The 12661-nt window shown below is 34.6% G+C and overlaps 1 protein-coding gene across 1 annotated transcript in view; it reads left to right on the top strand.

The window, feature by feature from the left end:
- The window catches only part of GCC2 (GRIP and coiled-coil domain containing 2), a 56600-nt gene that overhangs the window by 16933 nt on the left and 27006 nt on the right, over positions 1-12661 (top strand). The window contains exons 7-11 of the mRNA XM_006883827.1: positions 6526-6626; positions 6726-6824; positions 10552-10671; positions 11085-11249; positions 11939-12043. Coding sequence (XP_006883889.1) covers positions 6526-6626; positions 6726-6824; positions 10552-10671; positions 11085-11249; positions 11939-12043 — 590 coding nt within the window. The remainder of the gene's footprint in view (positions 1-6525; positions 6627-6725; positions 6825-10551; positions 10672-11084; positions 11250-11938; positions 12044-12661) is intronic.

The following is a 12661-nucleotide window of genomic DNA, read 5'->3' as shown; positions in this document are numbered from 1 at the left end:
CAAGCTGCCACAACAGTCCTGAGGAGTGACTGGTAGATTCAAACCACTAACCTTTCTATTAGTAGCTAAGCATTTAACCATGGCTCCATCAAAACACCTTAGTGCTATACTTGAGTCCATCGTTGCAACTGTTGTATTGAACCATCTCATTGAGGGTCTTTTCTCTGACCATGTACTTTACCAAACATGACCTCTTGGAATTGACTGCTTCATAATATGTCCAAAGTACATGAGCCAAAGTCTCTTTCTGTTCTCCCTTGTAAGAATTCTGATTGTACTTCTTTCAAAACAGATATCTTTCTTTTTCTGACAGTCCATGAAAATATCCCCTATTCTTTGCCAGAACCATAATTCAAAGATTTCAGTTGTCAGTCATCTTTATTCATTGCCAAACTTTTGCACACATATGAGGTGATTGAAAAACATAGTGGTCTAGGAACCTCTCCAGAGAACTGAGAAGCAACAGTGTCAGTCTAGAGCCTAAAGTGCATCTGATCCAGACCACGGCCTTTGCAATTACTTATGATACATTAGGGAGCTGGACAGTGAAGAAATATGACAAGAACTGATACCTTTGAGTTGTGCTAGAGAAGAGTCTTGAACACACCACGGACCATCAAGAGAACCAAGTTTCTCCTTGGAAGCTAGGATTTTGAAGCTCCATCTTACATACTTTGGGCACGTGGCAAGGAGGGACCAGTCCTGGGAGAAGGACATCATGCTTGGAAGGATGGAGAGTCAGAACAGGAAAAGAAGACCCAGGATGTGGTGGATTGATACAGTAACTAAAGTAATGGGAGTAGGTATATCAGAATCAGTGAGACTGGTTCTGGAGAGGGCAGGCTTTAGAGCTGTTGTACATAGGGTTGCTGAGTCACAAGCAACTTGACAGCATGTAACAAAAACAAATCAAGCGCAGCTTAGTTTTTAAAGTGATTATTTTGCTCTTTAGTATTCTAAAGAGGTCCTTGGCATCAGATTTATCCAATGTAAAACATCTGATTTCTCAACTACAGCTTCCATAAACATTGATTGTAGATCTCAGTGAAATGAAATCCTTGACAATTTTTCTACATTTATCAGATATAGAAAATTCTTTACTACATTTATCATGGCGTTGCTTATTGGTCCAGTTGTGAGAGTTTTGTTTTCTTTATGTTGAGTTGTAATCCATACTGACAACTGTAGTTAACGTTTGAAGAGCATTCTGTCTTATACCTTATATTTGCCTACATCATCTGGGGCTTAGAATAACCCCATAGGGTAAAACAGTATCCCCATAATATAATTGAAACTTAAGTTGTTTTACAAACTATAATTTGAATTCAGCTCTTCCTTAAGAAAGAAAAGCTTTAGTTGTTTTTGTAGTTACACATACACACACGCCTTTCCCCACACACCCCCTTTTGTAGTGTCTAGCATAGTGCTTGTGGGAGCTCTGTTGACCTAGTGGTAAGGAGTTACACTGGCAAATCCACTAGCTGTACCACTGCAGAAAGATGGACAATCTCCTCCCGTGCAGTTCACTACCACTAACTCGATGGTACACAACAGGAAGCATAGTGCTTAAGGAGCCTGCTGCACAGTAGCTAAGCATGTAGCAGTTTGCTGTCCCTTGTAATGTTGTTAAGCATCAAAATCAACCCAGTAGCACACATTAGCATAGTTGGTTGATGTCTTGTTGTTTGTTGTTAGGTGCCGTCAAGTTGGCTACGATCATAGCAACGCTGTCGTGGTTGTCACTTTGTCAGTCCATCATGTTGAGAATCTTCTACTCTTTTTCTGACACTCCACCTTTCTCAGCATAATGTCTCTCCAGGCATTGGTTGCTCCTGTGAATATGCTGAAAGTAAAAAAGTTTCATCATCTTTGTTGGCTAAGGTGTGCTCTGGTTGCACTTTCTCCAGGACAGATTTGTTCTTTTGACAGGCTGTGGTACATTCAGTACTGTTCACCAACACTACAACTAAAGTGCATAAATCAAAGGCTATACCTCTTCATTTATATTCATTCATTTATTGCCAAAGAAAATTATCTTTTTCCTTTCAAGATTTTAAGAATCAAATACATAACTTTACTCTGAATTGTCCACAACTGTCTGGAATAGAAATGTACCATGTGTCTTTTGATCTCTGAAAGTTCTATTTTTCTTCTGTAATGTTGTAGGTTTAGTAGTAATTTCTTAGTAGAGCTAATAGCTTTAACTATTAGCCATTAGTGTTGTCTCTTCAGAACAGTTGTGAATTCTACCATAAATAAATTTATTAAGCTATTTCCAAAGTTATATAAAATATAATAGATAATATTATAGTATATAAATATAATAGATAATATATATTATCATTGAACACTATAATTTTCCCCAAGTTTAGTCTTCTGTTCAGTTACTAACCATCCCAAACATCATTATTGAAAACGTCAATAACTGGTATTAATATTGCTTGAAAAATATAGGCAAGGGGTGGGGGAAGAAAGAAATGCAGATAATAATTATGACAAAGAAACAGTCCTGATGTTACGCTTTATAATTTTTTTACCTTAGTATAATTTTCTGATTATCATACCTTGAAGATAATGGTCAAAATGGAAAGTTTGAATTGAACAGTAAGATTGGTTTTGAGTAATTTTTGTTTTTAATAAATTTTCTGGTTTTTTATTGGAAATGGTATTTTAAATAATAAATTCTTTCTTCATTGTGTGAAAACTTATATTTAACTATGCCCATAGCTTATATAAATTATATTGAAAAGTTTAAAAATTCCATGTTTAGTTGACTTTTATGTGGACTTAATATTTCAAACAGTTAGACATAATCTCAGAGATGCCCTTTCTGATTTAAAGAAGTGAATTACTAACAGTAAAATCAGAAAGTATAGGCATTCGTGGTGGCCTATATACATATGAAATCTGTAATTCATACTTACATGCCTGTTGCATAGTAGGTATTTAACATATATTTGTGTGAATGCAAATTGGGACAGCTGAAGAGCATGCACTTGCAGCGGCATGTTCTGTTGGATGCTACTTATTAACAGTGAAACTTAATCATTCTCTAAGGGAAAAACCCCTTTTATAATGGTTCAAAATCCATTTAGCAATATTTCTTACCTTTTATGGGGAGAGGTAAGCAGCAAGAGTTAAAAAGATAACGAATAAAAATATTATTAGTTCGTCTAATTTTTGCTTCACATGCATGTAGTCCTAAGAGAAAACCAGAAAAAAGGAGTTCCTATCAAATGGTGAACTTGTTATGTGCCATTGAATTGCAACCGATTCATGGCTGACCCTCCAGTGGAATATGGAGAACCCAAAAATATCCCAAGAGGTTATGCCTAGATTTGAGTGGCATTGGCGAATGTGGCTTTTTTCCCTATCTAACTTGCTAAATACAATTGCAATTCCCAACAGAAAGAGTGCTAATTCGATTTCCCTATTTAATATGGAGATGTTATTTTCAATGACAGAATCCTAGAAGAATTACCAGGAACATAATGTTTTTTTGTTGTTAAGTGCCACTGAATAGACTCCAATAGCAGCATGTAAACAAAATCTGTGCCACCTTCACAGTGTCCATTATGTCCAAGCCATTGTTATAGTCACTGCTGAGTCCTCATTCCATCATGCAGAGAGTATTTCTCTGAGCCTGTACCCTACCCAGCATGATGTCTTTTTCCCAGGACTGCGTCCCCCAACAACATGCTCAGAGTATAGGAGATGAAATTTCACTACCCTTGTCTCTAAGGAACACCTTGATTTTACTTCCTTCAAAACAGATTAGTTCTTTTGGCAATCTACGGGATGTTCAGTACTCTTTTCTTATGATAACAATTCAAAGACATCAGTTCTGTCATTTTTCTGTCTTTTCCAGCCTTTAGATACATAGGAAATAAAGTATTTCATTAATCAGGTGCACCTTAGACTTTAAACTGACATCATTGCTCCTTAGCACTTCAGTGACAGCATATTTTCCCAGTGCAACAAGTTTAGGTTTGGTTTCGGTTTTGTTGGGGGAGGGGAGGTTGGTGTGCTTTTTTCCCCTAATTGCGGTTACCCTTTGTGTTGATTGTGGGTCTGAATAAAATGAAATTGTTAACAACTTCAGTCTTTTCTCCATCTATTATGTTATTGGCTTTGGTCCAGTGATAAGGACGTCTTGTTTTTGATGTTGAGATATGATTCATATTGAAAGCTGTAGTCATGGGTCTTCTGCAATAAGTCTGTTCAAGCATTCTTTACTTTCAACTATGTAAAAGATTGAATAGGTGCAAAGAAAGGATACAACCCTGATACACACCTTTCTGATTTTAAACCATGCAGAATTCCTTCGTTCTGTTTAGAAAACTACTTTTGGATATATGTACAAGATTCACATTTACACAAGTGTTCTAGGATTGCCGTTCTTCTAAGTGTTATCCATAATGTTAACATAATTTGTTAATGGTCTACACAAATGTCTATGCATTATTAATACTACAAAAGTAAACATCTTTTTGGTATTCTCTGTTTACAGTCCATATCTAGTTGACATCAGCAGTAATATCCCTTATGCTGCAGTCTCTTCTGACTGAGACTTTAATTTCTGGCTATTTCCCTGTTCATATACTGTCCCAGCTGCTTTTTAATAATCTTCACCAAGATTTTACTTGCATGTGAGATTAATGATATTGTTTGATAATTTCCACAATCTTTTTTTTTTTAATCACCTCTACACTCTTGGCACCAGCAGCCAGGAAATAAAAAACGTATTGCGATGGGAAAGTCTGCTGTTAGGGACCTCTCTAAAGTACTCAAGAGCAACAGTGTCCCTCTGGAGACTAAGGTGCGCCTGATACAGGCCGTGGTTTTTGCAATCACTTGTTATGCATCAGAGAGTTGGACTATGACTAGGGAGGATAGAAGGAGAATTGATGCCTTTGGGCTGTGGTGCTGGAGAAGAGTATTGAATGTACCATGGACTGCCAAGAAAACAAACAGATTTATTCTAGAGAGGGTTAAACCAGGCTGCTCCTTGGAGGCAAGGATTCTGGGGCTTCGTCTGACATACTTTGGACATGTTGTAAGGAGAGACAGGTCTTTAGAGAGGGATAAAATGCTGGGTAGAGTAGAGGGACAGCGCAGGAGGGGAAGACCCTCTATGAGGTGGATTGATTCAGTGACTGGGGTAATCGGGATGGGTGTGTCAGGGGCAATGAGATTGGCACAGGATAGAGCAGGGTTTAGGGCTGTTGTACATAGGGTCGCTATGAGTTGCAAACGACTCAACGGCACATAACAACAACAAACAACAATTGAAATGGAAACAAATATGGATCCCTTCCAGTCAGTTGACCAGGTACCTGTCTTTCCAAATTTTTGGCATAGGCTAATGAGCACATGCAGGATTGCATGTGTTTATTGAAAGATGTTAGCATTCTCTCAGTTCCTGGAGGTCAGTGTATTCAGTGCCATAATTTGAAATGGTTCCTAAAATGGTTCAGTGTCAAATTCTTTTTGGTACTGTAGCTCTGTATTTCTTCTATCTTTTGATGCTTTTTTACACCATTCAGTTCTTTGCCCATGGAATCCTTCAGTATTGCAACCCAAAGTTGGAATTTGTTACTTATTTTCTTCAACTTGAGAAATGGCCAAGTTTGTTCTTTCCTTTGGATTAGGTCATCATAGATTGTTTAATAAAGAAAGAAAGCCTCTCCTGTTTTGCTTTATTGTTTTAATTTCTTGTCTTGGCTTTCTACATAGTGTAATACCCCAAAAATAAAAACTCGTCTGTTTCCACCACCAGTACACATTTATTTATTATCTCATGCCAGAAACATACTGGGAGAGTATTATTAATGAAGATGTCCACATTTAATACGTGACAAAGAATGATTTATCTGGAATAGAAAGACAAGATTCTTAATGTGCCCATCATGTTTTATTCAGAAACAGCTAAACAAAGCATTTTAGCATTTTTAAACTTAGTAAATTTTGTTCCATAATTTGTATCATTTTACTTCGTTTTTGTTAGAAATAATGAACATTCTTGGAAAAAAATATTAGGACCATCCAGAACTACTAAAATTACTATAAAGTACTACCAGAATCTTATTAAATGACTTATTATCAGCAGTAAATAATTTAGCATTAATGTATATTTAATCATAATATCTTGGTTAAATTTACCACTTTATGACTTTATGTTGTGCTTACCTTACTTAGATAATGAATAAGCTGTCAACTTTTTTTTTAAAGCTGTCCCTTTTAAAAAAACATTAATACTTTGCACTGCTCGTAACCTGTCAGCAGACATTCCTGGTGATGGGTTCATTCCAATGCCACAGAAATTCCCGGAGTAATACAAGGTTGACAAGACTTGTCAGTCTGATTTTATGTTTGGGAAACATAAAAAATTGCTCTTTATTTTAAAAGTTTGCATCCTAGGAAAATAAAACTATGTAGGGTTGAAATGCAGAAATGAATTGAATATTATCTTCTCTTTTTGTCTTTCAAGTTTATGTATAATACTTAAATTTTTCTCATTTTTAGAAAATCTGGAAAAAGAAACCAAAGAAAAAGAGGAGAAAATAAGTAAGATAAAATTAGTTGCTGTGAAGGCAAAGAAAGAACTTGATTCTAGCAGAAAAGAGGTACGATGATATAGTGACAGGTTCTGGGTCACAGCGTTTTAAATATTTCAGCCTTTGGTTCTGTGGAAAACCATTAATTTGAGTATATAATTAAAATAGGCCCAGGCTCTAAAGGAAGAACTTGAATCTGTTCGATCAGAAAGGGATCACCTGTCTACTTCCATGAGAGATCTTATTCAAGGAGCAGAAAGCTATAAGGTAACAAATTTTATCATAACAAGTTATATTTACAACTTCTAATTAAGATATTTACTAGAAATGTGCAATTCTCACTGATGAATAAGTCACCTTACAGTTTAAGTGAATCTGTGTATATCTTGAGTATATCTATATCTGTGTATATAGCGTATATGTGTATATACACATGCATGATAAGGTTAAACTTCTGAGTATCAAAATTTTAAGTTATCAGGTTATAAATGTTTCCTCTAAGCTTGCTTTATTTTTTCCTCTTAAGTAAAAATTTGTGTAATTCTTCATAAAATCAGTATAGTGTTCTGGCCAAGGGAGTAAACTAGGCACTTGAACAAGAGGCATACTGGGAAGGAAAAAGCATTATTTGGAATTAATATGCTAATCTATTTAGATAGCAGAAAAATCTATTACAAAATCACTCAAAACAAAATAAATATCATTATAGTCTTCATTTGTTCACTCAGAAGATATTTACACAGACACTAGGGAGACCTGTTAGCCAGTCATATATTCTGAGTTTCTTTTCTCTTAGCACTTAAATTCCAGTGGTAGTAGCAGACACATAAGTGTATAGCATAGGTATACACATGCACTATCACAGAAAAATAAAGAAAAAATCAGATAGTAGGTAAGGTAAAATTTTAGATAGTATTTTAATGAGGAATTTGGAAACTTAATGAGAACTACAAAATTTACGTAAGATAACTATTATTTGAGAGATCAGTTCTCATTAACTTATAAAGTCTGAAATAATTTTGATAGAAATTATGAGGGGTTTTTTACTGAAAAATCTTGGCAGTTACACTGCATTTCAAATTAAAGATAAGCTTTCAGAAAAGCTACATGAAAGAACATCTTACTCAAACTTGAAGTTTTATAAAGTTGTAAGAGTGAATATTGTATATTTCTGATGAAAGGATTTACATATATTTATGTATTAGAAGAATAACTTATATGTAACAACAAACATTAAAATGACAGACTCTCTACTAAGTACTTTTCCATATCTTAAAACAGTTCTTGAAACAACCCTAAGTTATATCCCAATTTTTTGAGCGCGGAATCTGCCGCACAAAGGAGTGATGGACACCTTTAAGGTCAGAGAGTTCACTAAAGTAATAGCTAGGATTTTAATTCAGGCAGAAACCATACTGCTCCCAGACCAAACCATTGTCACTGCCATAGGGTTCAGCTCATAGCTTCCTCCATCAAGTTTTCAAAACCTGTGAATCTTTACAGGAAGGGGCTCCCCCATCTTTCTCCTGAGGAGCAACTAGTGGATTCATGCTGGCAGCTTTTTGCTTAACCCCTCGTTATACTTTGTATTGTATCACCAGGGTTCCTTTACTATTTCCCAAGTAATATTTTAAAACATAGATACCAATAAAGAAATAGAAAACTGAAAATTGTGAATGTGTACTTCACACATCAAAACAAATTTTGGGTGAATTAGAGGATTTAAAATTTATGTAAACTTACTAAGTCATCCCTGAGCCACTTCGAACCCTTGGAATGATTAAGCACTTACCTGCTAACCAAAAGATCAACAGTTTGAATTTACCATAGCATACTTATCAAGGAATACTGACACCTGAAAGCATAGCTTTCCTTTTACTTCCAGGGGTCCCCTAAATTACTATCCATTCTTTGTTAGAGCTAGCCTTGGCATAGCAATTCCATTTTTATTAACAACAATTCAGTTTCTTCATGTATTCAGTTTCTTCACTTTCAGTCCCATATTCTAGATTCTTAATTTGTCTTCTGCCATGCACAAAAAAAGGTACTGAATATTTAGATATTATAAAATCAAAATTATAATTCTAGCACTTTGCCACTAACATGGACGAATACTGATCATGCATAAATCAAAATTAGATTAACTCAAGAATTAGCTAAGGTTATGAAGAGCCAAAAGGAGATCAATTTCCATACATGCTACTTAGCCAGAAGATCCCAGGAAAGGTGAGTGAAAGACTCCGGGTCTACATCCAGATGAATTTTACTTCTGGGCTAAACATTTCTCTTGGTTCTATTGATAGGAACCAGGTGAATTCAGTGGGACTTCTATAAGTAAACATTCAAAGAAAACTTGGAAACATCTTCTTAGTTATTTTTAACTCATTCATACAAAAGAGAACAGTCAATGGTTGTTCAGGAACAAAATAAAAATTAATATTCATATGAGAGAAACAAAGGAGAAGGGCAGGAATTACAGCCAATCTGGGATTAAGCTCATGTGCAGATTTTTTGGGATAAACTAATTAAACAAAAAATGTCAAAAGTGTTTCAGTTGCTTTGAGATTTTTACTTTATTTTTTTTTAATTTTTATTTGAATGTAAGTTTACAAATCAGTGGTTTTTCATATAGTCATTGGTAATAGACATTTTGTTTTGTAACATTAATGCCATTAATGTAATTAATTATAATACCTAATCATCCACTTCTGGATATCGCCTTTCCTGCCACCCATCTTCTTTACTAATTTTTGTTCCCCTTCCCCTCCCATCCCTGTTATCTTTCCAAAATTGATTCTGTGTGTCTTTCCCTAGCTTTTAATAGTAGTGGTAGTCTTATACCACAATTCTCTTTTTGTAACTGGCTTATGTCACTGAGCATAATGTATTGTAGATCCATCTATGTTGTGTAATAGTTCATGAGTTCTTGATCACTTTTTTTTTATCACTTTTTTTCAATTGTATGATGTGCAGTTGAGTTGGAATCAAATCACTCCTGATCTTCCAGTGGGCTTTCAGAGACTGTAAATAACACAGGAAGAAATTTGTTGTCCGTCTTTCTCCCAGAAGCATTTACATTTGGGTTGACAAAGCAACTCTTACCTGTTAGTTCACCATTTTTCAGTGATGCGTAGTACTTTATTGTGTTATAGCATCATAATTTATTAAGCCATTTGTTGATGGACACTTGCGATGTTACCATATCTTTGCTATTTTGTATAATTCTGCAGTGAGCATGGCAGGAGGATGGGTATATGTATAACCTGTTTTATTTCTTTGAGATATATAGTGAGATTGCTAAATCAATTGCTGTCTTGTTCCCATAAAGGAACATGCCAAACTGCTTTTCATAGTAGTTGCATTATCCAGTTGTTTTTAAATTCTCCAGAAAATTTTGAAACTTTAGCTGCGTAATAGGAGAGACCACCCTTATGTAATGTCATCTAATCTTCTATTAGCACCCTATTTCATGCAGACCAGTTTAAGACATTTCTGTCACTAGAATTCTTTAGGTACAGCCAAGTTGAACATCTCATCTTTATTTCTTTAGTTTTGTTTATATTATAGAGGTTTACTGTTTCTTTTGAAGATGGTATATTTGTATTTATTTTAAAAATTTTTTTTATTATTTTGTTATGTGCCATTGAATTGGATCCAACTGGCACAGGAGGAGATGACCCCTCCTCCAGGGGAGCATCTGGTAGATTAAAGCAACATAACTTTGGGATTGCAGTGCAGCTTTTTACCACTTGGCCACCAGAGTTTCCTTTTGATATTTTAAATTCTCTTTAACAGACTTCTCTTAAGTCAAAACTCATCTACATTAATTTTATTATTTCATGCCATTTAGATACTTGAATGTTAAGTGTTGAACATGGGCAAGTAAAAGTGGGGGATGATGAACTCATGAATGTTAAATTAAAATGGATTAGTGGTTGTCTAATAAGTTGAATGCATAATATTCTAAAGTTAAATCTTTTGTCTTTTATTGAAGAATCTTTTATTAGAGTATGATAAACAGTCAGAGCAGTTGGATATGGAAAAAGAGCGGTCCAGTAATTTTGAACATCTCATAGAAGACCTTACAAAACAATTAAGGAATTCAACTCTCCAGGTAACTTTAAGTAAATATAACCGTAAAAGTATATTTTTAATTTCAAATATTTTTGCTTAAAAAGTGAAAATTAACACATAATCAGAAACTAAATTCTTTTTTCTACCCACTCTTGAAGAATATGACAAAACAATTCAAACATCTCATCTTGCTTATTACTCTAATCTGTTATCTGTTTTCATTTTTGTCTTTTTCTCTTAACAGTCCTCCTTTTCTGTTACAAGCATTGCCATACTAACATTGACAATGATAATTTTTTAAATGCCTTGATTTTACATTGTCATTCTGCAGAGTCAATTTTTAAAGAATCACTTTTTCACAATCTGCCATTGTTCTCATCAATGCACTGTTTCACACTTCTCCTATATATATATTATGCACATTTATGGTAATGAATTCTTTTGTCATTCTAGTGTGAAAAACTAAATTCTGATAATGAAGATCTCCTGGCTCGAATTGAGACACTCCAGTCTAATGCTAAGTTATTAGAAGTACAGATTTTAGAAGTTCAGAGAACTAAAGCCACAGTAGACAAGGAGTTAGAAACTGAAAAACTTCAGAAAGAACAGAAGATGAAGGTAAAAGTAATACTATAAGATCAGTTCATTTATATATCAAAAGAACTTAAACCCATTGCCATCAAGTCAAAACCAACTTACCGCTGACCGTCCATTGGGTTTTCGAAGCTGTAAACCCAATGGGAAGAGATTGCTTATCTTTGTCCTGTAGAGCCGCTGGTAGATTTGAAATACCAGACAAGCACCACCTTTGGAAAAGATACTCAACTCACTGTAATCTAAGGCACTAGAACTCCATTAGTTTATTTATGTTGTTGTTTCTTATTGTAGTGTCAGAACCTCTGGTTCCGACTAGCTGACCAACTAGTGGATTTTCAGAGACAGTACATCACACAAAAAAGATTGCCCATGGAACAGCTGGTGGATTCACGCCTCATGTCTTGGGACTCCTTACAACTAAGACATCCGGGCTCTCTTCAATTTGTATATAGTAGTTTTGATAAAAATAATATTTAAATGAAGAAAAAAATTAATGCATAGCTTTGTGAATACAACAGAGTTCATTATACCAGTTAAAAATTCGAGAAACCATGCTGTGATGTAATTTTGGGTGGGGTTTTTTTGAAAAAAAAAAAAAAGACAAACCACAAAATATTTTCAAGATTTTTTTCATGTCTCTGTGTGTCAGTTTTATTTTACCTCTTTTCTTTGTCCTAAGTTTGGAGAATTGCTTCTATTTTTAATTTTAGGAACATGCCAGTACTTTAAGTGAGCTTGAAGAACTGCAAGTACAACTTCAAAAGGAAAAGAAACAGCTTCAGAAAACTATGCAAGAATTAGAGCTGGTCAGAAAGGTAAAAAATAAAATTCCAGAGTCAAAATGCATATGACCAACATTTATATGAAAATATACTGTACACATTAAAAAGCAGTATTTCAAAAGGAAATTGTTTGAAAGGATAAAATATTGATAAATTCATAATGTCAAAATTGGAACATTTAGCTTCTTTCTTTCTGTGACTTTTCCAGGAGAATCTAGCATTACTTACTCAATTTTGGCTTATAGTTTCTTTTCTTTCAAGATAGTCCTATGGCAGGATTTAAACTTAAAATTTGAATTACACGTAGCATTTTAGCTAACTTTTCTCTACTTTTTTTCCATACAAGGCAATTTAGAAAGAGAATAGTAACTTAAAATACTAATAATATATTTTCTATAAAAGGGCCCCATAAGACTAGAACCTCCAATTATGGTTAATTAAGCTACTAAGGGATTAACAATCTGGAACAAGGGGTCTGTTGCAGGGTGGACTGGGAAAGGGACTAGTGAGAAGACAATGTGCAACAATGAATAAAAGTTAAAAAAAAGTACTAGTGAAATAGAAGTAAACTATGAAATCCAGATTAATGAGTGGTGGTGGCTATTGTGTGTGTGTCGTCACATCAGAACTGCCCTTCAGTGGGTTTTCCGA

This window comes from Elephantulus edwardii, unplaced genomic scaffold (genome assembly GCF_000299155.1).
Source record: "Elephantulus edwardii isolate Elephantulus edwardi_28Jun2011 unplaced genomic scaffold, EleEdw1.0 scaffold00030, whole genome shotgun sequence".
In the NCBI taxonomy this organism is placed as follows: Eukaryota; Metazoa; Chordata; class Mammalia; order Macroscelidea; family Macroscelididae; genus Elephantulus; species Elephantulus edwardii.
This window is presented reverse-complemented; position numbering and strand designations above follow the sequence as displayed.